General features: G+C 57.3%; 3 protein-coding genes across 3 annotated transcripts; all 3 read left to right on the plus strand.

Moving 5' to 3' along the window:
- The first annotated feature begins 7 nt into the window (after nt 1-7).
- On the plus strand, nt 8-7,527 carry LOC136787068 (F-box/LRR-repeat protein 19-like). Its single transcript, XM_066984196.1, is given in 4 exon segments — nt 8-691; nt 2,669-2,842; nt 2,844-2,867; nt 5,407-7,527. Coding segments are annotated over 3 exon segments (444 nt in total). The 5' UTR covers nt 8-691; nt 2,669-2,689; the 3' UTR covers nt 5,674-7,527.
- A 45-nt stretch (nt 7,528-7,572) lies between these two features.
- LOC136787105 (uncharacterized) lies at nt 7,573-12,837 on the plus strand. The gene is made up of 5 exons (XM_066984234.1): nt 7,573-7,715; nt 9,552-9,724; nt 11,338-11,370; nt 12,210-12,287; nt 12,820-12,837. Exons 1-5 carry the CDS (start codon nt 7,628-7,630, stop codon nt 12,835-12,837), a joined length of 390 nt encoding a protein of 129 aa, XP_066840335.1. The 5' UTR covers nt 7,573-7,627.
- A 686-nt stretch (nt 12,838-13,523) lies between these two features.
- On the plus strand, nt 13,524-25,171 carry LOC125181820 (F-box/LRR-repeat protein 19-like). Its single transcript, XM_066984201.1, is given in 7 exon segments — nt 13,524-13,832; nt 13,835-13,976; nt 18,084-18,247; nt 19,655-19,792; nt 21,262-21,433; nt 21,435-21,490; nt 24,855-25,171. Coding segments are annotated over 7 exon segments (1,188 nt in total). The 5' UTR covers nt 13,524-13,546; the 3' UTR covers nt 25,085-25,171.
- Nucleotides 25,172-27,017: the final 1,846 nt, after the last annotated feature.

Raw genomic sequence — 27,017 nt, forward strand, 5'->3', positions numbered from 1 at the left:
CCCCTTTTTTTCCCCTTTTTTCCCCCTTTCTTCCCCGTTTTTTCTTTTTTTACCCCCCTTTTTTCCCCCTTTCCCCTCTTTTAGCCCCTTTTTTCCTCTCTTAGCCCCCCTTCTTCCCCTTTTAGCCCCCCTTTTCCCCTCTTTCCCCCCGTTTTCCTTCTTTTTTCACCCCTTTTCCCCATTTTTATCCCCTTTTCACTTTTATTTTCCCCTTTTCCGCCCCATTTTTCTTCATTTTCCCCCCTTTCCCCCTCTTTTTCCCAATTTCCCCCCCTTTTCCCCATTTTTTCCCCTTTTTCCCCTTTTTTCCCCCATTTTTCCCCCTTTCCCCCCCTCATTTTCCCCCCTTTTCCTCCCTTTTTCCCCCCTTTTCTCCTTTTTCCCCCCATTTTCCCCCCTTCCCTCCCCCTTTTCCCTCTTTTTTCCCCATTTTCCCCCTTCTTTCCCCCATTTTTCCCCCTTTTCCCTTTCATTCCCCCCTTTTCCCCTTCCTTTCCCCTTTCCCTCCCTTTCCCCCATTTTTCCCCTTTTTTTCCTCTTTTTCCCCAATTTTTCCTTTTATTTTTCCTTTTTTTCCCCTCGTCTTCCCCGTTTTTTCCCTTTTTCTCCCCGTTTTCCCCCGGTTTTTGCCCCCCGGAGCTCCCCCCTCCCCCGGGATGGCGCCGCCCCCGCCCCCGCGGAGAGGCTGCAGGTGAGGCGCCCCCCGGGGGAACTGGGGGGGGGGGGGGGCTGGAATTTGGGGGGGGGGCCCGGGTCCTCTCCGTTAACCCCCCCCGGGGTCCCCAGCAAGTCCCCGGTGCCCCCTGGGGGTCCCCAACCGGTCCCAGGGGTCCCCAACAGGTCCCCGGTGCCCCCGGGGTCCCCAATGGGTTCCTGGGGTCCCTGGTGCCCCCCCGGGGTCCCCAACCCCCTCCTGGTGTCCCCAACAAGTTCCCGGGGTCCCCAACTGGTCCCAGGGGTCCCCAATGGGTCCCTGGTGCCCCCCCCAGGGGTCCCCAACTGGTCCCGGGGGTCCCCAATGGGTCCCCTGTGCCCCCCGGGGTCCCCAACCCGCTCCTGGTGTCCCCAACAAGTCCCCGGGGTTCCCAACCGGTCCCAGGGGTCCCCAACAGGTCCCCGGTGACCCCCCGGGGTTCCCAACCGGTCCCGGGGGTCCCCAACAAGTCCCTGGTGCCCCCCCGGGGTCCGCAATGGGTTCTTGGGGTCCCCAATGCCCCCCCGCCAGTGTCCCCAACACGCCCCCGGGGTCCTTAATGGGTCCCCGGTGTCCCCAACTGGTCCCCGGTGCCCCCACCGGTGTCACCAACTGGTTCTTGGTGTCCCCAACCGGTCCCGGGGGTCCCCAACCCATCCCCGGGGTCCCCAACGGGTTCCCGGTGCCCCCCCCCCCGGTGTCCTTCCCCCCCCCGATGTCCCCATCGCTGACCGGGCTCTTCGCCTTTTTTTTTTCTTTCTTCCTTTTTTTTTGACGTCCCCGCGATGTCCCCACGGCGATTTCGGTCCCTGCGACGTCCCCACGCCGCCCGCGACGGCCCCGTGACGCCCGTGGTACCCGCGACGTCCCCGTGTCCCCAAATTGTCCCCGTGTCCCCCCACCCCGTGTTTTCATGTCTCTGTGGCCCTACGTTGTCCCCGTGTCCCCAATTTGTCCCCATCTCCTCCGTGTCCCCGTGTCTTGGTGTCCCCTCGTTGTCCCCATGGTGTCCCCGTGTCCCTCCCGTGTCTCGGTGTCCCCACATTGTCCCCGTGTCCCCACCATGCCTTGGTGTCCCCCTCGTCTCCACGTCTCACGTTGTCCCAATGTCCACACCTTGTCCCCGTGTCTCGTTGTCCCCACCTTGTCCCCGTGTCCCACATTGTCCCCATGTCCCCGTGTCCCCTCGTTGTCCCCGTGTCCCCTCGTTGTCCCCGTGTCCCCTCGTTGTCCTTGTGTTCCTGTGCCTCGTTGTCCCCATGTCTCGGTGTCCCCTCGTTGTCCCCGTGTCTTGGTGTCCCCACTTTGTGCCCATGTCCCCACCTTGTCCCTGTGTCCTCACGTCTCGGTGTCCCCTCGTTGTCCCCACGTTTTGGTGTCCCCGTGTCCCTCCCGTATCTCGGTGTCCCCATGGTGTCCCCATGTCTTGGTGTCACCACATTGTCCCCACGGTGTCCCCATGTCTCGGTGTCCCCGTGTCCCACCTTGTCCCCATGTCCCCTCGTTGTCCCCACCTTGTCCCCGTGTCCCCTCGGTGTCCCCACGTCTTGGTGTCCCCGTGTCCTTCCCACATCTCGGCGCCCCCGGTGTCCCCGCATCCCTCCCACGTCCCCGTGTCCCCACCTTGTCTCCGTGTCCTCTCGTTGTCCCCCTGTCTCGGTGTCCCCTCCCCTTGTCCCATCGTTGTCCCCATGTCTTGGTGTCCCCGTGTCCCCCCGTGTCCCCACCTTGTCCCGGTGTCCCCGTGTCCCCTCGTTGTCCCCATGTCTTGGTGTCCCCGTGTCCCTCCCACACCTCGGCGCCCCCGGTGTCCCCGCGTCCCTCCCGCGTCTCGGTGTCCCCACCTTGTCCCCGTGTCCCCCCATTGTCCCCACGTCTTGGTGTCCCCGCGTCCCTCCCACACCTCGGCGCCCTCCCCCGGTATCCCCACATCCCTCCTGCGTCCCGCCGTCCCCCCGCCGCCCCCCCCCCCAGGCGGGCGTAGGCGCGGTGCCGATGCCGCAGCGGAGCCGCGGGGCGGGGGCGGGAGCTCGGCGGCGCCGGACGCGGTGCCGGAGGTGCCGGGCCTGCCTGCGCTCCGAGTGCGGCGCCTGCCACTTCTGCCGCGACATGAAGAAGTTCGGCGGCCCTGGGCGCATGAAGCAGTCCCTGCCTGCTGCGCCAGTGCACCGCGGTGCGAGTTGGGGGCCGTTCGGGGGCGGGTTTCGGGGTCTGTGGGGTCGCGTTGGGTCTTTGGGGCAGGTTGCGTTGGGTTGGGTTGCGTTGGGTTGGGTTGCGTTGGGGTCTTTGGGGTGGTTTTGGGGCTGCGTTGGGGTCTTTGGGGTGGTTTTGGGGCTGCGTTGGGTCTTTGGGGTGCTTTTGGGGTTGCTTTGGGTCTTTGGGTCCAGGTTTGGGGCGGGTTTTGGGGTCTGTGTGGGGTCGCGTTGGGTCTTCGGGGCAGGTTGCGTTGGGTTGGGTTGCATTGGGTTGGGTTGGGTTGCGTTGGGGTCTTTGGGGTGGTTTTGGCGTTGCGTTGGGGTCTTTGGCGTTGCGTTGGGGTCTTTGGGGTTGCGTTGGGGTCTTTGGGTCCAGGTCTGGGGCGGGTTTTGGGGTCTGTGGGGTTGCGTTGGGTTGGGTTGCGTTGGGTTGGGTTGCATTGGGTTGCGTTGGGTGTTTGGGGTGGTTTTGGGGTTGCGTTGGGGTCTTTGGGGTTGCGTTGGGTCTGTGGGGTGGTTTTGGGGTTGCGTTGGGGTCTTTGGGGTTGCGTTGGGGTCTTTGGGTCCAGGTTTGGGGGCGGGTTTTGGGGTCTGTGGGGTCGCGTTGGGTCTTTGCGGCTGTTTGGATTGGGTTGCGTTGGTTTGGGTTGCGTTGGGTTGGGTGTTTGGGGTGGTTTTGGGGTTGTGTTGGGGTCTTTGGGGTTGCGTTGGGGTCTTTGGGGTGGTTTTGGGGTCTTTGGGTCCAGGTTTGGGGCGGGTTTGGGGCATTTTGGGGCAGGTTTTGGGGTCTGTGGGGTCACGTTGGGTCTTCGGGGCAGGTTGTGTTGGGTTGGGTTGCGTTGGGGTCTTTGGGGTGCTTTTGGGGTCGCGTTGGGGTCTTTGGGGTCGCGTTGGGGTCTTTGGGGTCGCGTTGGGGTCTTTGGGTCCAGGTCTGGGGCGGGTTTTGGGGTCTGTGGGGTTGCGTTGGGTCTTCGGGGCAGGTTGCGTTGGGTTGGGTTGCGTTGGGTTGGGTTGCGTTGGGTTGGGTTGCGTTGGGGTCTTTGGGGTGGTTTTGGGGTTGCGTTGGGGTCTTTGGGGTGGTTTTGGGGTTGCATTGGGGTCTTTGGGGTGGTTTTGGGGTTGCATTGGGTCTTTGGGTCCAGGTTTGGGGCGGGTTTTGGGGTCTGTGGGGTCGCGTTGGGTCTTCGGGGCAGGTTGGGTTGGGTTGCGTTGGGTTGGGTTGCGTTGGGTTGGGTTGCGTTGGGTCTTTGTGGCTGGGTTTGGGGGGTCTTTGGGGTTGCGTTGGGGTCTTTGGGGTGGTTTTGGGGTCTTTGGGTCCAGGTTTGGGGCGGGTTTGGGGCATTTTGGGGCAGTTTTGGGGCCGTTTGGGGGCAGGTTTTGGGGTCTGTGGGGTCGCGTTGGGTCTTCGGGGCAGGTTGGGTTGGGTTGCGTTGGGTCTTTGGGGTGGTTTTGGGGTGGTTTTGGGGTCCTTGGGGTGGTTTTGGGGCCGCGTTGGGGTCTTTGGGGTTGCTTTGGGTCTGTTTTGGGGTGTTTTGGGGCAGTTTTGGGGTCTTTGGGGCCGTTTTGGGGTTTTGGGGATCGGGACAATTTGGGGCTTATTTTGGGGTCTCCGCGTCCGCGTTTGGGGCCGCGTTGGGGTCTTTGGCTCTGGTTTTGGGGTCTTTGGGGTTGTGTTGGGTCTTTGGGGCCACGTTGGGGTTTTTTGGGGTTGGTTTTTGGGATCGGTTTTGGGGTTTTTGGGATCGGTTTTGGGGTTTTTGGGATCAGGACAATTTGGGGCTTGTTTTGGGGACTTCGGGTCTGGTTTTCGGGCCGCGTTGGGGTTTTTGGCTCTGGTTTTGGGGTCTTTAGGGTTGTGTTGGGTCTTTGGGGTCACGTTGGGGTTTTTTGGGATTGCTTTTTGGGGATCGGTTTTGGGGTTTTTGGGATCGGTTTTGGGGTTTTTGGGATTGGGACAATTTGGGGCTTATTTTGGGGTCTCCGCATCTGTGTTTGGGGCTGCATTGGGGTTTTTGGGGTGGGTTTCTGTTTTTTTGGGGTGGGTTTCTGTTTTTTTTGGGGTGGGTTTCTGGGGCTTTTTGGGGTGGGTTTCTGGGGCTTTTGGGGTGGGTTTTTGGGGTTGGTTTTTGGGATCGGTTTTGGGGTGGGTTTTTGGGATCGGTTTTGGGGTGGGTTTTTGGGATCGGTTTTGGGGTGGGTTTTTGGGATCGGTTTTGGGGTGGGTTTTTGGGATCGGTTTTGGGGTGGGTTTTTGGGATCGGTTTTGGGGTGGGTTTTTGGGATCGGTTTTGGGGTGGGTTTTTGGGATCGGTTTTGGGGTGGGTTTTTGGGATCGGTTTTGGGGTGGGTTTTTGGGATCGGTTTTGGGGTGGGTTTTTGGGATCGGGACAACTTGGGGCTTATTTTGGGGTCTCCGCGTCGGCGTTTGGGGCCCCGTTGGGGTCTTTGGGGCCACATAGGGGTGTGCAGGGTTTTGTGGGGTCTTTTGGGGTCTCACTGCCCCCCGTTTTCCCCCAGCCCGTGCTGCCCCACACCGCCGTGTGCCGGGCGTGCGGCGAGGCCGGCCGGGAGGACGCGGCCGAGGGCGAGGAGGAGAGGCTGGAGCTGGCGCTGATGGAGTGCACCATCTGCAGCGAGATCGTCCACCCCCGCTGCCTCCAGGTACCCCGGGGGGCCCCAAAATTTGGGGGGGGGCACCCCGTTTTGGGGCAAAAACCCCCCGACGATAGGGCCGCCGATTTACGGGGCCGTAACCCCCGGTACGCCGCGCTTCCGCCCCGTTAAACCTCTTTTCGTCCCGTTTTTGCCTTAATTTGGGGGCGTCCTGCTCGAAGACCCCCCCCGACCTAAAAACCCCCACCCCAAAATTTGGGGACCCCCCCCATTTTCCTATAGGGCGGCCGCCCCAAAGATTGGGGCGCTATGGGGCCGCCGGCGCCGCGTAACGGCAAGACGTGCCCCAAAAAAGTAGGGTTTTTTCCCAAAAATTGGATTTTTTTTCCCCCCAAAAATGTGCTTTTTTCCCCATGGGGGGGCCGCCATATAAGGGGTGCCCCCCTAAATATGGGGGGACCCCCCTAAATATAGGGGAACCCCCTAAATATAGGGGAGCCCCCACTTTCTATGGGGCAGCCCCCGTGTAGCGTAGGGGGAACCCAAACTCCCCGTTTTTTGGCAAATTGGGGGATTTTCCCTAAAATCAAGGCTTTTACCCCAAAAAGTAGAGCTTCCCCTATATGGGGGTGCCCCAAAAAATATGGGTGGGCCCCCATTTTTTATAGGGCAGCCCCCTATGGGGTGGGGAGCCCCCCTATGGGGCACAACGCAACCCAAACTCCCCATTTTTTGGCAAATTGGGGGATTTTCCCTAAAATCGAGGGTTTTGCCCCAAAAAGCAGGGCTTCCCCTATTTGGGGGTGCCCCCAAAAATATGGGGGGGGGGCATTTTCTATGGGGCAGCCCCCTATGGGGTGGGGAGCCCCCCTATGGGGCACAACGCGACCCAAACTCCCCATTTTTTGGCAATTTGGGGGATTTTCCCTAAAATCGAGGGTTTTGCCCCAAAAAGCAGAGCTTCCCCTATTTGGGGGTGCCCCAAAAAATATGGGGGGGCCCCATTTTTTATGGGGCAGCTGCCCTATAGTGTGGGGGAGGGGATAGCGTGCGGCCCTACAAGACGTAAAACAACCCCAAAACCCCATTTTTTTGGCAAATTGGGGGATTTTCCCTAAAATCGAGGGTTTTACCCCAAAAAGCGGGGCTTCCCCTACATAGGGGTGCCCCCAAAAATATGGGGGGCCCCCATTTTCTATGGGGCAGCCCCCTATAGTGTGGGGAGCCCCCTATGGGGCACAACGCGACCCAAACTCCCCATTTTTTGGCAATTTGGGGGATTTTCCCTTAAATCGAGGGTTTTACCCCAAAAAGCGGGGCTTCCCCTATATGGGGGTGCCCCAAAAATTATGGGGTGGGCCCCGTTTTCTATGGGGCAGCCCCCTATGGGGTGGGGGAGCCCCCCCTATGGGGCACAACGTGACCCAAACTCCCCATTTTTTGGCAATTTGGGGGATTTTCCCTAAAATCGAGGGTTTTACCCCAAAAAGCGGGGCTTCCCCTATATGGGGGTGCCCCAAAGAATATGGGGGGGGCCCCATTTTTTATGGGGTAGCTGCCCTATAGTGTGGGGAGGGGATAGCGTGCGGCCCTACAAGACGTAAAACAACCCCAAAACCCCATTTTTTTGGCAAATTGGGGGATTTTCCCTAAAATTGAGGCTTTTACCCCAAAAAGCAGGGCTTTCCCTACATGGGGGTGCCCCAAAAAATATGGGGGGGCCCCGTTTTCTATAGGGCAGCCCCCTATGGGGTGGGACGGGGCCCTATGGGGCAGCACCCAACCTAAACGCTCCCCAAAAGTAGGGTTTTTCCCCCAAAAGTGGGCTTTTTCCCCAAAAACGTGGGATTTTTCCCCAAAAACATGTATTTTTCCCCAAAAAGCTCAGATTTCCCCATTCCCCCCAAATTTAGGGGTCCCCTAAATATTTGGGATCCCCTAAATACGGGGCTGCCCCCCAAATTTCCCAACGGAGCCGTGCTACGCTATGGGGTCTTCGGGGTCCACGGCGCCCCAAAAAGGGGGGGGGGGCACAAATTTTGGGGGGGGGGGCCCTACGGGTGCGGGGGGGTCCCCCGAGTGGGGGCCGCCCCCAAATTTTGCGTTTTCGCCCCAAAACCCGCAGATGGGGGCGCGCGGAGGCGGTGATCAACCCCGAGATCCCCAACTGCTGGGAGTGCCCCAAGTGCAAGCGGGAGGGGCGCAGCGCCAAGGTGGGGGGGCCCCAAATTTTTTGGGGGGGGGTCCCAAAAATTTGGGGGGGGGTCCTAAATAATTGGGGGGGACCCTAAATATTTTTTGGGGGGGGGCACGAGGTTTTGGGGGAATTCTGAGAGTTTTGGGGGCGATTCTGAGGGATTTGGGGGCGTCCCGGTGGTTTGGGGGGGGGAATTGGGGGGCTCTGGGTGTTTTTTTTTTGGGGGGGGGCAATAATTTTTGGGCCCCCCTAAAATTTGGGGGCCCCCCAAAAAAATTTTGGGGTTTTTCCCCCCAAAATTTGGGGTTTTCCCTTTGAGGGGGGCAGGGTTTGGGGGAGGTGGAAGGGTCCTAAAATTTTTGGGGGGTCCCGAAATTTTTTTTTGGGGGGGTCCTTAAATTTCTGGGGGTTTTGGGGGGGGGGCTAAATTTTGGGGGAAGATTTTAGGGTTTTGGGGCTCCCCAAAATTTGGGGGGATTTTAAATTTGGGAGGGGGTTTCGAAATTTGGGGGGGGGTCTTTTAAATCTGGGGGGGCTCCTTGGGGTCTTCATGGGGGTAAATTTTGGGGAATTTCTTCGGTTTTGGGGAAAATTTGGGAATTTGGGAGGGAAAATTGGGGAGTTTTTGAGGGTCCCCAAATTTTGGGGGAGATCTTTAAATTTTTTTTTTGGGAGGGGGAGTTAAAATTTTGGGAGAGGATTTTAAAATTTGGGGAGGGATTTTAAAATTTGGGGAGGGATCTAAAAATTTGGGGGTGATTTTGAATTTTGGGGAAGATTTTAAATATTTTGGGGGGTTTCAATTTTTGTGGGGGCCTTTTGGGTTTTCAGGGGGGAGCTTTTAGGTTTTAAGGGGATCTTTTAACTCTGGGGGGCTCCTCGGGGGTAAATTTGGGGTAAATTTTAAGTTTTGGGGGAAAATTCGAGAAAATTGGGGAAAAAATGGTGGAAACTGGGGAAATTTGGGGGAAATTCGGGGATTTTTTCAGGTTTTTGAGAATCCCCAATTTTTGGGGGGGTGTTTTACAATTTTTGCGGGGGGGGTTGTTAAATTTTTCTGGTGGATTTTAAATTTGGAAGGATTTTAAAATTTTGGAGGTTATTTTAAAATAATGAGGAATTTTAAGATTTTACAGACAGATTTTAAAAGAATTGGGGGGAATTTTAAAATTTTGGGGGAGGATTTTAAAATTTTGGGGGAGGATTTTAAAATTTTGGGGGAGGATTTTAAAATTTTGGGGGAGGATTTTAAAATTTTGGGGGAGGATTTTAAAATTTTGGTGACTTTAAAATATTGGTGAATTTTAAAATTTTAGAATGAGATTTTTAAAAGATTAGAGGAGAATTTTAAAAATTTTGGAGGGAATTTTAAAATTTTGGGGGAGGGTTTTTAAATTTTGGAGGAGAATTTTAAAATTTTGGGGGGATTTTTAAAGTTTTGGGGGAGGATTTAAGATTTTGGGGGAGGTTTTAAAATTTTGAGAGGAATTTTGGGAAAATTGGGGGGAATTTTGGGAAAATTGGGGGGAATTTTGGGAAAATTGGGGGGAATTTTGGGAAAATTCGGGGGAATTTTAAAGTTTCTGGGGGAGGATTTAATCTTCGGGGGGGGATTTTAATTTTCTGGGGGGGGGAATTTTAATTTTTTGGGGGGGGGGGGTTGGGGCTTTCCTCGACTTTTGAAGGGCTCAAATTTTGGGGGGGGGGGGGGGTGAAATTTTGGGGCAACTTTTTGTGTTTTTTTGTGGTTCTCGGATTATTTTTTTTGGGGGGGGGTGGTCACGGATCGGCCCCCCCCCCCCCAAATTTGGGGGTCCCCCACCTGACACCCCCCCCCCCCTCCAAAATTTAGGACGTGGGGGAGGGGGGGCGAAGCGGCGGGGGGAGGACGGCGAGGGGGGGCGCTGGCGGCTGACCGAGGAGCCCCCCCGGCCCTGCCCCCCCCCCAAGCGCAAGGGGGCCCCCGACGAGGGCCCCCGAAACGCCGCCAGGAGACGGAGCCCGACGGCCCCCCCCCGGAAGAAGGTGAGGGGGGGGGACCCCCAAATTTTAGGGGGGGCTTTATTTTGGGGGAAATTCTCGTTTTTGTTTGGGGGCGCGATTTTGGGGGGGGGAAATTCCTCTTTTTTGGGAAAATTCAGTTTTTTTTGCGGGAAAAATGTCTTTTTTGGGGGGGGAATTTTATTTTTTGGGGGGGGAATTTTATTTTTTGGGGGGGAATTTTATTTTTGGGGGGGAATTTTATTTTTTGGGGGGAATTTTATTTTTTGGGGGGAATTTTATTTTTTGGGGGGAATTTTATTTTTTGGGGGGAATTTTATTTTTTGGGGGGGAATTTTATTTTTTTGAAGGGAATTTTATTTTTTTGAAGGGAATTTTATTTTTTTGAAGGGAATTTTATTTTTTTGAAGAGAATTTTATTTTTTTGAAGAGAATTTTATTTTTTTGAAGAGAATTTTATTTTTTTGAAGAGAATTTTATTTTTGGGGGGAATTTCATTTTTTGGGGGGGGAATTTTATTTTTTTGAAGGGAATTTTATTTTTTTGAAGGGAATTTTATTTTTGGGGGGGAATTTTATTTTGGGGCGCATGATTTTTGGGTGGGAATACTCTATTTTTGGGAGGGGGGAATCCCTTTTTTTGGGGGGAGATCCTTTTTTGGGGGGAAAATAGCTTTTTCGGGGGAATCCGTTTTCTTGGGGGGAAATTCACATTTTTGGGGGGGAAAATCTTTTTTTTGGGGGGGAAAATCCTTGTTTTTGGAGGGGGCAGATCCCTTTTTTGGGGGAAATCCCTTTTTTGGGGGAGGAAACTTGTATTTTTTGGGGAAAATCCCTTTTTGGGGGGGGGGGGGCAGATCCCTTTTTGGGGGAGAAATCCCTCTTTTGGTAAACTCCATTTTTGGGTGAAAAACGCCCATTTTGGGGGAGAAAAAGGCCCATTATTTGGTGTGTTAGCCCCGTTTTTGGTGGGAAGAACCACTATTTTGGGAAAAATACCCATTTTGGGGGGTTAAGCCCCAATTTTGGTGGAAAAAGCCCTTTTTTGGGGGGGAAAACATTTATTTTTGGGGAAAAATACCAACTTTTTGGTGTTTTAGCCCCGTTTTTTTGGAGGGAACCCCCTTTTTTGGGGGAAAACTCCTTTTTGAGCCAAAACAGCAGGTTTTGGGGGTTAAGTGCCAGTTTTTGGGGAGAGAACCCCCATTTTTCGGGGGGAAACCCCAATAGTTTGGGGAAAAACACCTATTTTGCGGGTTAAGCCCCATTTTTGGGGAGGAAACCCCATTTTAGGGTTGAAATCCCAATTTTCGAGGGGAAAACCCCATTTTTGGGGGGTAAAACGCCCATTTTTGGGGAAAAAAATGCTATTTTTGAGAGAGAAGTCCCATTTTGGGGGAGAAACCTGTAATATTTTGGGGGTGAAAACCCCATTTTGAGATGAGGGAACCCCATTTTTTGGGGGAAAAAACGCTATTTTTGGGGAAGAAGCCCCATTTTTGGGGGAAAACACCCCGTTTTGGGGCAAAAAATACCTATTTTTAGGGGGAAATTGTTATTTTTGGGGTCTTCCGAGGTGTATTTGGGGTTCTTCTGTTTTGGGGTGAAATCCCATGATTTTTGCTTTCAATTCGGCAGCTGAAAGGAGTCCGAGAGGAAAACCCCAAAAAGGTGGGGACCCCCCGGGGGGGATTTTTGGGGGGATTGGGGGGATTTGGGGTTTTTGGGGGGATTTGGGGTTTTTGGGGGGTCTTGGGAGGGATTTGGGGTGGTTTTGGGGGGATTTGGGGTTTTTGGGGGTCTTGGGAGGGATTTGGGGTGGTTTTGGGGGGATTTGGGGGATTTTTGGGGGGATTTGGGGGATTTTTGGGGTCCTAGAAGGGATTTGGGGTGGTTTGGGGGGGATTTGGGGTTTTTGGAGGTTCTGGGGAGGGGTTTGGGGGGGATTTGAGAGATTTTGGGGGGATTTTGGGGGTCCTGGGAGGGTTTTTGGGAGGGTTTTAGGTTTTTTGGGGCAGTTTTAGGGTTTTTTGGGGGGCGATTTTAGGGGTTTTTTGGGGTCTTTTAGGGTTTTCTTTTGGGGGGCTTTAGGGTTTTTTTTTGGGGCGGTTTTTTGGGGGCGGTTTTTGGGGCGGTTTTGGGGTTTTTTGGGGCCGTTTTGGGGGTTTTTGGGGCCGTTTTGGGGGTTTTTGGGGCCGTTTTGGGGGTTTTGGGGGCCGTTTTGGGGTTTTTTGGGGCGGTTTTGGGGGTTTTGGGGTGGTTTTGGGGGTTTTTGGGGTTTTTGGGGCTGTTTTTGGGGCGGTTTTGGGGGTTTTTGGGGCGGTTTGGGGGATTTAAGGGATCTGAGGGGTTTTGGGGCGGGGGGATGGGGGTTTGGGGTGCTTTTAGGGTTTTTCGGGGCGCTTTTGGGGGATTTAGGGAATTCGAGGGGTCCCGGGGCATTTTGGGGTGGTTGGGGGTGATTTTGGGGTTCCTGGGGGGTCCCATCGCCCTTCCCCCCCCCCCCGCAGGTGGAGGTGACCTGGGGTCCCGGGCCCCCCGAGCTGCAGCCCCCGGGGGCTCCCCCCCTCCGGCCCCCCGACGCTGAGGTGAGCCACATCCCCCCCCCCCCCTCCAAAGTGTCCCCGGGGGGTCCCCAATGGCCCCAAACCCCCGGGTGTCCCCAACCCCCCCCCAAATCCCCTCCCCATCACCCCCCGACCCCATAGCCCCCCCCCGACCCCATAACCCCTCCAAGAGCCCTCCCCTCTCCATGTGGCCCCCCCAATAGCCCCATAGCCCCCCCCCAGGGCCCCCCCGACCCCATAACCCCCAAGGGCCCCCCCCCAATAGCCCCATAACCCCCCCAGGCCCCCCCCCCCGACCCCATAACCCCCCCCCATAGCCCCCCCGACCCCATAACCCCCCAGCTCCCCCCAAGGGCCCCCCATACCCCCCAACCCCATAACCCCCCCCCCCCCATAGCCCCCCCCCGACCCCATAACCCCCCCCCCCAGCCCCCCAAGGGCCCCCCATACCCCCCCCAACCCCATAACCCCCCATAGCCCCCCGACCCCATAACCCCCCCCAGCCTCTCCCCAAGGGCCCCCCATACCCCCGACCCCATAACCCCCCCCATAGCCCCCCCCGACCCCATAACCCCCTCCCAGCCCCCCCCGACCCCATAACCCTCCCCCGACCCCATAACCCCCCCAGCTCCCCCCAAGGGCCCCCCCCAGCTTCCCCCAAGGCCCCCCCCCCCCCAGCCTTCCCCATAACCCCCCCCTGACCCCCATAAACCCCCCCCAAGAGCCCCCTGACCCCATAACCCCCCCATAGCCCTCCCCCGACCCCATAACCCCCCCCATAGCCCCCCCCCCCCCAACCCTATAACCCCCCCCCGGACCCCATAACCCCCCCCAGGCCCCCCCCCCGACCCCATAATCCTCCCCATAACCCCCCGACCCCATAACCCCCCCCGACCCCATAACCCCCCCCATAGCCCCCCCCCGACCCCATAACCCCCCCCATAGCCCCCCCCCCCCGACCACATAACCCCCCGACCCCATAACCCCCCCTATAGCCCCCCCCCCAAACCCCATAACCCCCCCATAGCCCCCCCCCCCCCCCCACCCCATAACCCCCCCCGACCCCATAACCCCCCCCCCATAGCCCCCCCCCCAACCCTATAACCCCCCCCGACCCCATAACCCCCCCCAAAGGCCCCCCGACCCCATAACCCCCCCATAGCCCCCCCCCCCGACCCCATAACCCCCCATAACCCCCCTGGACCCCATAACCCCCCCGACCCCCCCCCCCCCTTTTTCAGGCCGGCCGCCAGCGCGAGCGCCTGGAGCGCTTCCGCCAGATGTGCCGCCTCCTCGAGCGCGCCCCCGGCGCCCCCAGCTCCAGCTCCAGCTCCAGCTCGGGCTCCGACTCGGGGGGCAGCCCCGCCCCCCTTTTAGCCCCCCTCCTCCTCCTCCTCCTCCGACAACGACGACGACGACGACGATGCCGAAACCCCCCGGGATATCGCCGCCCCCCTCTACCCCATCCCCCCCCCCCAGACGGTGCCCCGGCGGCGCCCCCCCGCCCCCCGTCCCCCCCGCCCCAAAACCAACGGGTCTGGGAGCGGCACGTGGTGCGGCCCCCCCCGCCAGCCCCGAACCCGACTGCCTGCCCCTGGACAGCGGGGCCGCCCACGTCATGCAGCGCGACGTCTGGCTCGCCGTCTTCCTCCACCTCTCCTCCCGCGAGCTCTGCGTCTGCATGAGGGTCTGCCGCACCTGGAGCCGCTGGTCCGTACTGGGAGGGGCTACTGGGAGCACTGGGAGGGGGTCTGGGGGCGATTCGGGGGGGTTGGGGTCACTGGGATGTGTTTTAGGGTCAGTACGAGGGCTTTAGGAGCACTTATAGGAGCTTTAGGGGTACTTAGAAGGGCTCTAGGAATACTTAGAGGTGCTTTAGAGGGGCTTTAGGGGCACTGGGAGCACTGGGAGGGGTTACTGGGAGCACTGGGAGGGGCTTTGGGGTCATTGGAGGGGGCTTTGGGGTCATTAGGGGGCTTTAGGGGCACTTAGAGGGGCTTTACAGGCACTTAGAAGGACTTTAGGAACACGTAAATGAGCTTCGGAAAAGATTTGGGGTTACTGGGAGCACTGGGAGATGTTACTGGGAGCACTGGGAGGCACTGGGAGAGGTTTTGGGTCACTAGGGTGCATTTTAGGGTCATTATGGGGTGTTTAGGGGCACTTATAGGGGCTTTAGGGGCACTTAAAAGGGCTCTAGGAATACTTAGAGGTGCTTTAGAGGGGCTTTAAGGGCACTGGGAGCACTGGGAGGTGTTACTGGGAGCACTGGGAGGGGCTTGGAGGGGTTTTGGGGGTGACTAGAGGGGCTTTAGGGGCACTGGGAGCAGCGGGAGGGGTTACTGGGAGCACTGGGAGGGGTCCGTGGGGGTGCTCGCCGTCTTCCTCCACCTCTCCTCCTGCGAGCTCTGCGTCTGCATGAGGGTCTGCCGCACCTGGAGCCGCTGGTCCGTACTGGGAGGGGCTACTGGGAGCACTGGGAGGGGGTCTGGGGGCGATTCGGGCGGGTTTGGGGTCACTGGGATGTGTTTTAGGGTCCCTAGGGGGCTTTAGGAACGCTTAGAGAGGCTTTCGGGACACTTAAAGGTGCTTCGGAAGAGATTTGGGGTTACTGGGAGCACTGGGAGGGGTTACTGGGAGCACTGGGGGGGTCTGGGGTCACTAGGGGGGCTTCGGGGGCACTTAGAGGGGCTTTGGGGTCACGGGGAGAGCTTTTAGGGTCATTAGAGAGGCTTTAGGGGCACGTAGAGGGGCTTTAGAGACGCTTAAAGAAGCTATGGAGGGGCTTTAGGGGCACTGGGAGCACTGGGAGGGGTTACTGGGAGTACTGGGAGGGGTTTGGGGGGCACTAGGGTGCATTTTAGGGTCATTATGGGGTGTTTAGGGGCACTTATAGGGGCTTTAGGGGCACTTAGAAGGGGTTTAGGGACGCTTAAAGGAGCTCTGGAGGGGCTTTAGGGGTTACTGGGAGCACTGGGAGGGGTTACTGGGAGCACTGGGAGGGGGTTTGGGGTCACTGGGAGGGATTTGGGGTGACTAGGATGCATTTTAGGGTCATTAGGGGAGCTTTAGGAGCGCTTATAGGGGCTTTAGGGGCACTTAGAAGGGGTTTAGGAAAGCTTAAAGTTGCTTTGGAGGGGCTTTAGGGGCACTGGGAGCACTGGGAAGGGTTACTGGGAGCACTGGGAGGGGATTGGAGGGGTTTTGGGGGTGAGTAGAGGGGCTTTAGGGGCACTGGGAGCAGCGGGAGGGGTTACTGGGAGCACTGGGAGGGGTCTGTGGGGGTGCTCGCCGTCTTCCTCCACCTCTCCTCCCGCGAGCTCTGCGTCTGCATGAGGGTCTGCCGCACCTGGAGCCGCTGGTCCGTACTGGGAGGGGCTACTGGGAGCACTGGGAGGGGGTCTGGGGGCACTGGGGGGGCTTTGGGATCATCAGAGGGGAATTAGGGGCAGTTGGGGGGCTTTAGGGGCACTTAGAGGGGCTTTACAGGCACTTAGAAGGACTTTAGGAACACGTAAATGAGCTTCGGAAAAGATTTGGGGTTACTGGGAGCACTGGGAGATGTCACTGGGAGCACTGGGAGGCACTGGGAGAGGTTTTGGGTCACTAGGGTGCATTTTAGGGTCATTATGGGGTGTTTAGGGGCACTTATAGGGGCTTTAGGACCACTTAGAAGGGGTTTAGGGGCGCTTAAAGGAGCTCTGGAGGGGCTTTAGGGTTACTGGGAGCACTGGGAGGGGTTACTGGGAGCACTGGGAGGGGGTCTGGGGTCACTGGGAGGGATTTGGGGTGATTGGGATGCATTTTAGGGTCATTAGGGGAGCTTTAGGGGCACTTATAGGGGCTTTAGGGGCACTTAGAAGGGCTCTAGGAATACTTAGAGGTGCTTTAGAGGGGCTTTAAGGGCACTGGGAGCACTGGGAGGGGTTACTGGGAGCACTGGGAGGGGTTTTAGGGTCATTAGAGGTGTTTTGGGGTCTTTAGGATGCATTTTAGGGTCATTGCAGGAGTTTTCGGGGCACTTAGAGGGGCTTTCGGGACACATAAAGGAGCTCTGCAGGGGCTTTAGGGTAACTGGGAGCACTGGGAAGGGTAACTGGGAGCACTGGGAGGGGTTACTGGGAGCACTGGGAGGGGCTTGGAGGGGTTTTGTGGGTGACTAGAGGGGCTTTGGGGGCACTGGGAGCACTGGGAGGTGTTACTGGGAGCACTGGGAGGGGTTTAGGGTCATTGGGATGGGTTTTAGGGTCATGGGTTATGGGTTTTCCAAATTTTTGACTCCCCTAAACCGTCGAATCGCCCAAATTTTGTCATTCTTCAAATTTTGGGTTCCCCTCAACCTCAGATTGCCCAAATTTGGGTTTTTCTCTAAATTTTGGGGTGTTCTACATTTTGGGATCGCCCGAATCTTAGGGTTTTCTAGATTTTGGGATCCCCATAATGTTTGAACCGCCCAAATTTATGGGATTTTCCAATTTTCGCCTCCCCTAAACCGTCAAATCGCCCAAATTTTGACATTCTTCAAATTTTGGGTTCCCCTCAACCTCAGATTTCCCAAATTTGGGGTTTTCTCTAAAGTTTGAGATGTTCTTCATTTTGGGATCGCCCAAATTTTAGGGTTTTCTAAATTTTGGGATCCCCATACCATTTGAATCAAACAAATTGATGGGTTTTCTCACTTTTCGCCTCCCCTAAACCGTCAAGTCGCCCAAATTTTGACGTTCTTCAAATTTTGGTTTTCCCTCAACCTCAGATTTCCCAAATTTGGGGTTTTCTCTAAATTTTGAGGTGTTGTACATTTTGGGATTGCCTGAATCTTAGGGTTTTCTAAATTTTGGGATCCCCATACATTTTGAATCAAACAAATTAGCAGGTTTTCCGAATTTTTGCCTCCCCTAAACCATTAAATTGTCCAAACTTTGTCGTTCTTCAAATTTTGGGTTCCCCTCAATCTCAGTTGCCCAAATTTGGGGTTTTCTCTAAATTTTGGGGTGTTCTGCATTTTGGGATCGCCCGAATTTTAGGGTTTTCTAGATTTTGGGATCCCCATAATGTTTGAACCGCCCAAATTTATGGGTTTTCCCAATTTTTGCCTCCCCTAAACCATCGAATCGCCCAAATTTTGATGTCCTTCAGATTTTGGGTTCCCCTCAATCTCAGATTTCCCAAATTTGGGTTTTTCTCTAAATTTTGAGGTGTTCTGCATTTTGGGATCGCACGAAATTTAGGGTTTTCTAGATTTTGTGATCCCCATACCATTTGAATCAAACAAATTTATGGGTTTTCCCACTTTTCGCCTCCCCTAAACCGTCAAGTCGCCCAAATTTTTACACCCTTCAAATTTTGGGTTCCCCTCAACCTCAGATTTCCCAAATTTGGGGTTTTCTCTAAATTTTGGGGTGTTCTACATTTTGGGATCGCCCAAATTTTAGGGTTTTCTAAATTTTGGGATCCGCATACATTTTGAAACAAACAAATTTGCAGGTTTTCCGAATTTTTGCCTCCCCTAAACCATTAAATTGTCCAAACTTTGTCGTTCTTCAAATTTTGGGTTCCCCTCAACTTCAGATTACCCAAATTTGGGGTTTTCTCTAAATTTTGGGGTGTTCTACATTTTGGGATCGCCCGAATCTTAGGGTTTTCTAAATTTTGGGATCCCCATAACGTTTGAACCGCCCAAATTTATGGGATTTTCCAATTTTCACCTCCCCTAAACCGTCGAATCGCCCAAATTTTTACGCCCTTCAAATTTCGGGTTCCCCTCGACCTCAGATTGCCCGAATTTGGGTTTTTCTCTAAATTTCGGGGCCCCCCCAGGTGCTGCGACCGCCGCCTGTGGACCCGCATCGACCTGAGCCGCCGGGCGGCCGTCACCCCGTCCATGCTGAGCGGGATCGTGCGCCGCCAGCCCGCCAGCCTGGACCTCAGCTGGACCGGCATCTCCCGCAAGCAGCTCTCCTGGCTCATCTCCCGCCTCCAGGGTGGGCTTTTGGGGTTTTTTTTTGGGGTCCCCGTAAGGTTTTGGGGGGCTGCGGGCGGTGGGGGGCGCCCCACGAGTTGTAGGGTCAATAGGGTGCTGGGGGCCGTGGTGGCATCTCAACGCATCGTTGAGTTCTTCAAGGGTGTCTTGGTTCTTTGTGGGTTTTTGGGGAGACCCTATGGGAGTTTTGGGGTCCCCATTGGTGTTTTAGGGGTTTCCTGGGGGTTTTGGGGGCTACGGGTGGTGGGGGTTGTCCCACGGGTTGTAGGGTCTGTAGGGTGTTGGGGGTCGTGGTGGCATCTCAACACATCGTTGAGTTCTTCAAGGGTATCTTGGTTTCTCTGTGGGTTTTTGGGGAGTCCCTATAGGAGTTTCGGGGTCCCCGTTGGGGTTTTGGGGGTTTCCTGTAGAGGTTTTGGGGTCCCCACTGGGGTTTTGGGGGTTTCCAGGGGGTTTTGGGGGGCTGCGGGCGGTGGGGGGCGCCCCACGGGTTGTAGGGTCTGTAGGGTGTTGGGGATCGTGGTGGCATCTCAACGCATCGTTGAGTTCTTCAAGGGTGTCTTGGTTCTCTGTGGGCTTTTGGGGTTTCCCTTTGGGTTTTGGTGGATCTCAGTGGGGTTTTGGTGGATCTCAAGTGTGGTTTTGGGGGTTCCTTACAGGCTTTGGTCAATCCCGGTTGGGTTTTGGGGTTTCTCAGTTGAGTTTTGGTCAATCCCGGTTGGGTTTTTGGGTTTCCCGGTTGGGTTTTGGTGGATCGCGGTTGGGTTTTGGTGGATCCCGGTTGGGTTTTGGTGGATCCTGGTTGGGTTTTGGGGTTTCCTGGTTGGGTTTTGGGGTTTCCCCGGTTGGGTATTGGGGTTTCCTTTTGGGTTTTGGTGGATCCCGGTTGGGTTTTGGGGTTTCCTGTTGGGTTTTGGTCAATCCCGGTTGGGTATTGGGGTTTCCCTTTGGGTTTCGGTCAATCCCGGTTGGGTTTTCGGGTTTCCCAGTTGAGTTTTGGTGGATCCCGGTTGAGTTTTGGTCAATCCTGATTGGGTTTTGGGGTTTCCTGGTTGAGTTTTGGTGGATCCCGGTTGGGTTTTGGTGGATCCCGGTTGGGTTTTGGGGTTTCCCGGTTGGGTTTTGGGGTTTCCCAGTTGGGTTTTGGTGGATCCTGGTTGGGTTTTGGGGTTTCCCGGTTGGGTTTTGGGGTTTCCTTTTGGGTTCTGTTGGATCCCGGTTGGGTTTTGGTCAAACCTGTTTAGGTTTTGAGGTTTCCCAGTTGGGTTTTGGTCAGTCCTGGTTGGGTTTTGGGGGTTCCGTGTTGGGTTTTGGTCAATCCCGGTTGGGTTTTGGGGTTCTGGCGGATCCCGGCAGGGTTCCGGCGGATCCCAGCGGGGTTTCGGGGTTCCCCGTCCCCCCCCCGCAGGGCTGCGGGAGCTGGTGCTGAGCGGGTGCTCGTGGTGCGCGGTGTCGGCGCTGGGCACGGCCAGCCTGGCCTCGCTGCGCCTGCTGGACCTGCGCTGGGTGCCCGAGCTGCGCGACGCCCAGCTGCGCGAGCTGCTGCCCGCCCCGGGGGACGGCCGAGGTACGGGGGGGTTTGGGGGATTTGGGGGGTTTGGGGGATTTGGGGGGGTTTGGGGGATTTGGGGGGGTTTGGGGGATTTGGGAGAAATGGGGGGGTTGGGGGGAAATGGGGGAAATGGGGGGAAATGGGGGGGTTTTGGGGGAATTGGGAAATGGGAGGATTGGGGGGTTTGGGGGAATGGGGGGGGTTTGGGGGGAAATGGGGGGGTTGGGGGGTTTTGGGGGAATTGGGGGGATTGGGGGGGTTGGGGGAAATGGGGGGTTGGGGGGTTTTGGGGGAATTGGGGGGATTGGGGGGATTGGGGGGGTTTGGGGGAAATGGGGGCATTGGGGGGTTGGGGGAAATGGGGGGGTTGGGGGAATTGGGGGATTTGGGGGTTTGGGGGGATGGGGGTGATTGTGGGTAATGGGGGAATTGGGGGGTTTGGGGGTTTCGGAGAAATGGGGATTTGGGGGGGTTGGGGGATTGGGGGGTTTGGGGGAATTGGGGGGAAATGGGGGAAATGGGGGGGTTGGGGGGGTTGGGGGAAATGGGGGAAATGGGGAGATTTGGGGGAATTGGGGGGATTTGGGGGAAATGGGGAGAGTAGGGGTTTGGGGGAAATGGGGGAGTTGGGGGGGTTGGGGGAAATGGGGTTGCGGGGATTTGGGGGATTGGGGGGAAATGGGGGAAATGGGGGGATTGGGGGGTTGGGGGAATTTAGGGGAAATGGGAGATTTGGGGGATTTGGGGGAAGTGGGGGGTTTGGGGGGATTGGGGGGTTTGGTGGAAATGGGGGAAATGGGGGGATTGGGAGGGATTGGGGGTTTGGGGGGATTTGGGGGGAAATGGAGGGAATTGGGGGAATTGGGGGGATTTGGGGGGGTTTGGGGAAAACGGAGTTTGGGGGAATTGGGGGAAATTGGGGGAAATGGGGGATTTGGGGGGTTGGGGGAAGTGGGGGGATTTGGGGGAAATGGAGGGACTGGGGGGATTTGGGGGAAATGGGGGATTTGGGGGGGTTGGGAGAAATGGGGGGTTGGGGGGCATTGGGGAGACTGGGGGGGATTGGGGGAAATGGGGGGATTTAGGGGATTTGGGTGGATTTGGGGGAATGGGGGGATTGGGGGGGAATGGGGGAAATGGGGGGGGGTTGGGGGATTTGGCGGTAATTGGGGGCAAATGGGGGAAATGGGGAGAGTGGGGGGTTTGGGGGAATTGGGGGGATTGGGGGAAATGGGGAGACTGGGGGGAATTGGGGGGGATTTGGGGGAATTGGGGGGAAATGGGGGGAAATGGAGGGAATGGGGGAATTGGGGGGATTTGGGGGTTTTGGGGGAAATGGGGGGTTGGGGGGGTTGGGGGATTTGGGGAAATGGGGGTTGGGTGAAAACAGGAGGGTTTGGGGATATTGGGGGGGATTTGGGGGGACACTATGGGATTTGGGGGGACACTATGGGGTTTTGGGGTCCCCTCACCTCCCCGTCCCCCCCAGGCCCCCGAGCCCCGCGGGCGGCTCCCCAACCTGGTGGAGCTGCGGCTGGCGGGGCTGGAGGTGACGGAGGCGTCGCTGCGCCTGGTGGCCCGCCACGCGCCCCAGCTCGCCTCGCTCGACCTCAGCCACTGCGCCCGCCTCGGGGACGGCGCCCTGGGGGCCCTGGGGGCTGCGGCACTGCCTGGCCGAGCTCAACCTGGCAGGTGGGGACGTTTTGGGGACGTTTCGGGGGGGTTTTGGGACGTTTCGGGGGTTTGAGGACATTTGGGGGCATTTTTGCGGGGGGTTGGGGACATCCTGGTGCCAGTTTGGGGGCATTTGGGGCCATCTTGGGGGGGTTTGGGGCACCTTGGGGACATCTTGGGGGGTTTGGGGACATTTAGGGACATCTTGGGGACATTTGGGGGCATCTTGAGGGGGTTTGGGGACATTTAGGGACATTTTGGGGACATTTCGGGACATTTGGGGACATCCTGGTGCCAGTTTGGGGGCATTTGGGGCCATCTTGGGGGGGGTTTTTGGGGCACCTTGGGGACATCTTAGGGACACTTTGGGACCCTTGGGGACATTTGGGGACATCTTGAGGGGGTTTGGGGACATTTTGGGGACATTCCAGGGCATTTGGGGACATCCTGGTGCCAATTTGGGGACATTTGGGGACATCTTGGGGGTGTTTTGTGGCACCTTGGGGACATTTTAGGGACACTTTGGGACACTTGGGGACATTTGGGGACACTTGGGGACATTTTGGGGGGTTTGGGGACATTTGGGGACATTTTGAGGGGTTTGGGAACATTTGGGGACATTTAAGGGGGCTTGGGGACATTCAGGGACATCCTGGTGCCATTTTGGGGGCATTTGGGGCCATCTTGGGGGGGTTCTGGGGCACCTTGGGGACATCTTAGGGACACTTGGGGACCCTTGGGGACATCTTGGGGGCATCTTGAGGGGGTTTGGGGACATCTTAGGGACATTTTGGGGACATTTCGGGATGTTTGGGGACATCCTGGTGGCAGTTCGGGGGAAATTGGGGACATCTTGGGGCGGTTTTGGGGCACCTTGGGGACATCTTAGGGACCCTTGGGGACCCTTGGGGACATTTGGGGACATTTGGGGACATCTTGAGGGGGTTTGGGGACATTTGGGGACACTTCAGGAGCCTTGGGGACATCTTGGGGCGGTTTGGGGACATTTGGGGACATCCTGGTGCCAGTTTGGGGGCATCTGGGGCCATCTTGGGGGGGGGTTTGGGGGGCACCTTGGGGACATCTTGGGGGGTTTGGGGACATTTAGGGACACTTGGGGACATTTGGGGACCCCTTGGGGGCATCTTGGGGGGTTTGGGGACATTTGGGGACATTTTGAGACATTTGGGGACATCCTGGTGCCAGTTTGGGGGCATTTGGGGACATCTTGGGGGGTTTTGGGGCCATTTTGGGGGCGTTTGGTGGCATCTTGGGGACATCTTAGGGACACTTTGGGTCCCTTGGGGACATTTGGGGACATCTTGAGGGGGTTTGGGGACATTTTGGGGACATTTGGGGACATCCTGGTGCCAGTTTGGGGACACTTGGGGCCATCTCGGGGGGTTTGGTGGCACCTTGGGGACATCTTAGGGACCCTTGGGGACCCTTGGGGACATTTGGGGACATTTGGGGACATCTTGAGGGGGTTTGGGGACATTTGGGGACATTTGGGGACATTTTGGGGACATTTGGGGACATCCTGGTGCCGGTTTGGGGACGTTTAGGGACTCTTGGGGACATCTCGGGGACGTTTGGGGTCCCCTCTTTTGGGGTCTTTTTGGGGGCCCTTTTAGGGGCCCTTTTGGGTCCTTTTAGGGTCTTTTGGGGTCTCTTTTTGGGGTCCTTTTAGGGCCCTTTTTAGGGTCCTTTTGGGGTCCCTTTAGGATCCCTTTTAGGGTCCCTTTTAGGTTTTTTGGGGGTCCTTTTGGGGTCCCTTTTGGGGTCCTTTTAGGGTCCCTTTTGGGGTCCTTTTAGGGTCCCTTCCCGTCCCCTTTTGGATTCCTTTTTGGGATCTCTTTTTAGGGTCTTTTTGGGGTCCTTTTCGGGTCCCTTTTAGTGTTTTTTTTTGTGGGGCCCCTTTCGGGGTCCCTTTACAAACCCTTTTGGGATCCCTTTTAGGATCTCTTCAGGAACCCTTTTAGGGTTCCTTTTAGGTTTTTTTGGGGGGTCTCTTTTTAGGGTCCCTTTTAGGGTCCTTTTAGGGTCCCTTTCTATCTCCTTTTTGGGGTCCTTTTTGGGGTGCTTTTTAGGGTCCTTTTTAGGTTTTTTTGGGGGTACTTTTTAGGATCCCTTCAGGAACCCTTTTAGGGTTTCTTTTATTTTTTTGGGGGGGTCTCTTTTTAGGGTCCCTTTTGGGTTCCTTTTTAGGGTCCCTTTTGGGGTCCCTTTTAGGGTCCTTTTTAGGGTCCCTTTCCGTCCCCTTTTTGGGGTCCCTTCTAGGGTTTCTTTTGGGGTCCCTTTTAGGATCTCTTTAGGAACCCTTTTTAGGGTTCCTTTTAGGGTTTTTCTTTGGGTTCTGTTTTTAGGGTTCCTTTTAGGGTCCTTTTCAGGGTCCCTTTCTGTCCCCTTTTTGGGGTCCTTTTGGGGTCCTTTTTGGGGTCCCTTTCCATCTCTTTTTTGGGGTCTTTTTTAGGGTTCCTTTTAGGGTTTTTTTGGGGGTCCCTTTTAGGGTCCCTTTAGGGTCCTTTTTAGGGTCCCTTTCCATCCCCTTTCTGGGGTCCCTTTTAGGGTCCTTTTCACAGGGTCCCTTTCTGTCCCCTTTTGGGGTCCTTTTGGGTCCTTTTGGGGTCCTTTTAGGGTCCCTTTTAGGGATTCTTCTAGGGTTCCTTTTAGGGTCCTTTTCCGTCCCCTTTTTGGGGTCCTTTTTAGGGTTCCTTGTAGGGTTTTTTTGGGGTCCCTTTTAGGGTCCCTTTTGGGGTCCCTTCTGGGGTCCTTTTCCATCCCCTTTTTAGGGTTCTTTTAGGGTTTTTTATGGGGTCCCTTTTAGGGTCCCTTTTAGGGTCCCTTTTAGGGTATTTTTTGAGGTCCCTTTTAGGGTCCCTTTTGGGGTCCTTTTGGGGTCCTTTTAGGGTCCTTTTCCATCCCCTTTTGGGGTCCTTTTTGGGGTTCTTTTTAGGGTTTTTTTTTGGGTCCCTTTTAGGGTCCTTTTAGGGTCCCTTTTAGGGTTTTGAAGGGTCCTTTTGGGGTCCTTTTTGGGGATCTTTTTAGGGTTCTTTTTAGGGTTTTTTTTTGGGGTCCCTTTTAGGGTCCTTTTTAGGAGTCCCTTTTAGGGTTTTTTTGGGGTCCTTTTTAGGGTCCCTTTTGGGGTCCTTTTAGGGTCCCTTTTGGGGTCTCTTTTTAGGGTCCTTTTTAGGGTCCTTTTCCATCCCCTTTTGGGGTCCTTTTGGGGTCCCTTTTAGGGTATTTTTTGGGGTCTCTTTTAGGGTCCCTTTTGGGGTCCCTTTTAGGGTCCCCCTTTAGGGTCCTTTTTAGTTTTTTTTTAGGGTCCCTCTAACCACCTTTTTTTTTCTTTTCCCTTTTTTTTTAACCCTTTCCTCCCCAGGCTGCCCCCGCCTGACCGACCAGTGCCTGCCCGCCCTGCGCCGCTGCCCCCGCCTGCGCCGCGTCGACCTCCGCTCCTGCCGCCTCGTCAGCCCCGAGGCCTGCGCCCGCCTCTGCCGCGAGCCGCCCCCTGCCCCCCCCCCCCGCCGGCCCCGGGGGGGACCCCCGCCCCTTCCGCACCCCCAAACCTTCCGGACCCCCGAGGAGAAGCTGCTGCTCAAGGACAGCTAGGGCAGGGCCCCCCGGGGGGGTTTTTGGGGGGACCCCCCGGGATTTGGGGACGCCCCCTGCCCCTCGGGTTACGGGGACCCCCCCAAGGACTTTGGGACCCCCCCCCAAGGACTTTGGGACCCCCAGGTTTTGGGGGACCCCCCCAAGGACTTCAGGACCTCCCCCGGGTTTTGAGGACCCCCCAAGGACTTCGGGACCCCTCCCCTGGGTTTTGGGGACCCCCCACCCCCCGGGACTTGGTGGGGACCCCCCAGGACCAATGGGGAACCCTCCGGGTTATGGGGACCCCCCCCGGGGACCATTGGGACCCCCCTGGATTGTGGGGACCCCCCAGGGACCCCCGGGACCTCGGGGACCCCCGGGTTATGGGGACCCCCCCAAGACTGTGGGATCCCCCCCCCCCAAGGATTTGGGGACCCCCCCAGCTTACGGGGAACCCGCAGGACTTGGGGACACCCCCCCGGATTATGGGGACCCCCGGATTATGGGGACCCCCCCCGGATTATGGGGACCCCCCTGGATTATGGGGACCCCCCGGATGTGAGGACGCCCCCTGAGGACTTGGGGACCCCCCCCCGAATTTGGGGTCCCCCCAGGACCATTGGGACCCCCGAAGGCCTTCGGGACCCCCCCCCAGAATTTTGGGGACCCCCCCCCAAGGATTACGAGGACACCCCCGAATGGGGGCCCCCCCAGGACCATGGGGACACCCCCCCCCAGAAGATGGGGGCCCCCCCCCACCGTTATTGGGGACCCCCAGAAGATGTGGACCCCCCCCCCCCGGCAATGGGACCCCCCCGGAAAAAGGGGGACCCCCCAGGAAGATGCGGACCCTCCCCAGAAGATGGGGGTCCCCCCCCAAAAATTGGGGAGCCCCCCGGATGCCGGTGAGCCCCCTCTTGGACTTTGGGGACCCCCCCCGAATTTTGGGGACCCCCCGGGACTTTGGGGACCCCCCGGGACTTTGGGGACCCCCCAAGTTGGGCCAAATCCCCCCAAAATCGGGGCTGACCCCGCCCAGAATTTTGGGGACCCCCCCCCCCCCAAAAAAATTTGGGGATCCCCCCCCAAGGACTTTGGGGCCCCCCTCGAATGTTGGGGACCCCCCCCAGCCTTTAGGGACCCCCCAAAATCGGGGCCAAAACCCCCCAAAATCGGGGCCGACCCCCCCAAAAATTTGGGGACCCCCCCAAAATTTGGGGACCCCCCAAAAATTTGGGGACCCCCCCAAAAATTTGGGGACCCCCCAAAATCGCCCCTCCCCCCCCCCTTTTGACGAGGTTCCTTCATTAAAGCTATGCACTGATGGGGGAGGGGCAGCCTGGCCACGCCCCCTTGTAAGCCCCGCCCCCTTATAAGCCCCGCCCCCTATGACCACGCCCCATTTAAGCCCCGCCCCTTCCAAACGCCCCGCCCCTCCCTGCGGCCAATCAGGGGGCGCCCCTCAGGGATAGGAGGGGGCGTGGCCTAGAGTGGCCACGCCCCCTTGGTGAAAACGGGTGGGGTCGACAAGGGGGCGGGGCTTCCGTTGGCCACGCCCCGTTGTGGGCGGGGCCTTGGGGTCTTAAAGGGGAAGGGGCGGCTTCGGCGGCAGGGGGAGGGGCGCGCGTTGGCTCCGCCCCCATGTGGGCGGGGTCAACGGGAGCCCCGCCCTTTGTGGGCGTGGTCACGGGAGGCCACGCCCCCTTTCTGACGCAGGGGGGCGGGGCTTTTATACTTGAATCCTCAAGACTTGAATGGCGGCGGGGGGGGGTGGGGGGAGGGGAGGGGGGACCCCAAATTGGCCTCGCCCCCCCTCCAGGACCAAAGCTGCCCCTCCCCCTCTTCTGGCCCCTCCCCCCGTCGGGATTTGGGGGGAGGGGCCGAAGGGGGAGGGGGTGGGGCTTAAGGGGGGGCGGGGCCCCCGCGGCGCCTCCGCCAATAAATGGTCGTG

This window comes from Anser cygnoides, chromosome 28 (assembly GCF_040182565.1).
Source record: "Anser cygnoides isolate HZ-2024a breed goose chromosome 28, Taihu_goose_T2T_genome, whole genome shotgun sequence".
Taxonomy (NCBI): Eukaryota; Metazoa; Chordata; class Aves; order Anseriformes; family Anatidae; genus Anser; species Anser cygnoides.

Coding starts and splice junctions, on each gene's coding strand:
- LOC136787105 (XM_066984234.1), top strand. CDS start 7,628: ATGGGGGCGCGCGGAGGCGGTGATCAACCCCGAGATCCCCAACTGCTG. Junction 9,725..11,337: donor CGGCCCCCCCCCGGAAGAAG/GTGAGGGGGGGG, acceptor TCAATTCGGCAG/CTGAAAGGAGTCCGAGAGGA. Junction 11,371..12,209: donor GAGAGGAAAACCCCAAAAAG/GTGGGGACCCCC, acceptor CCCCCCCCGCAG/GTGGAGGTGACCTGGGGTCC.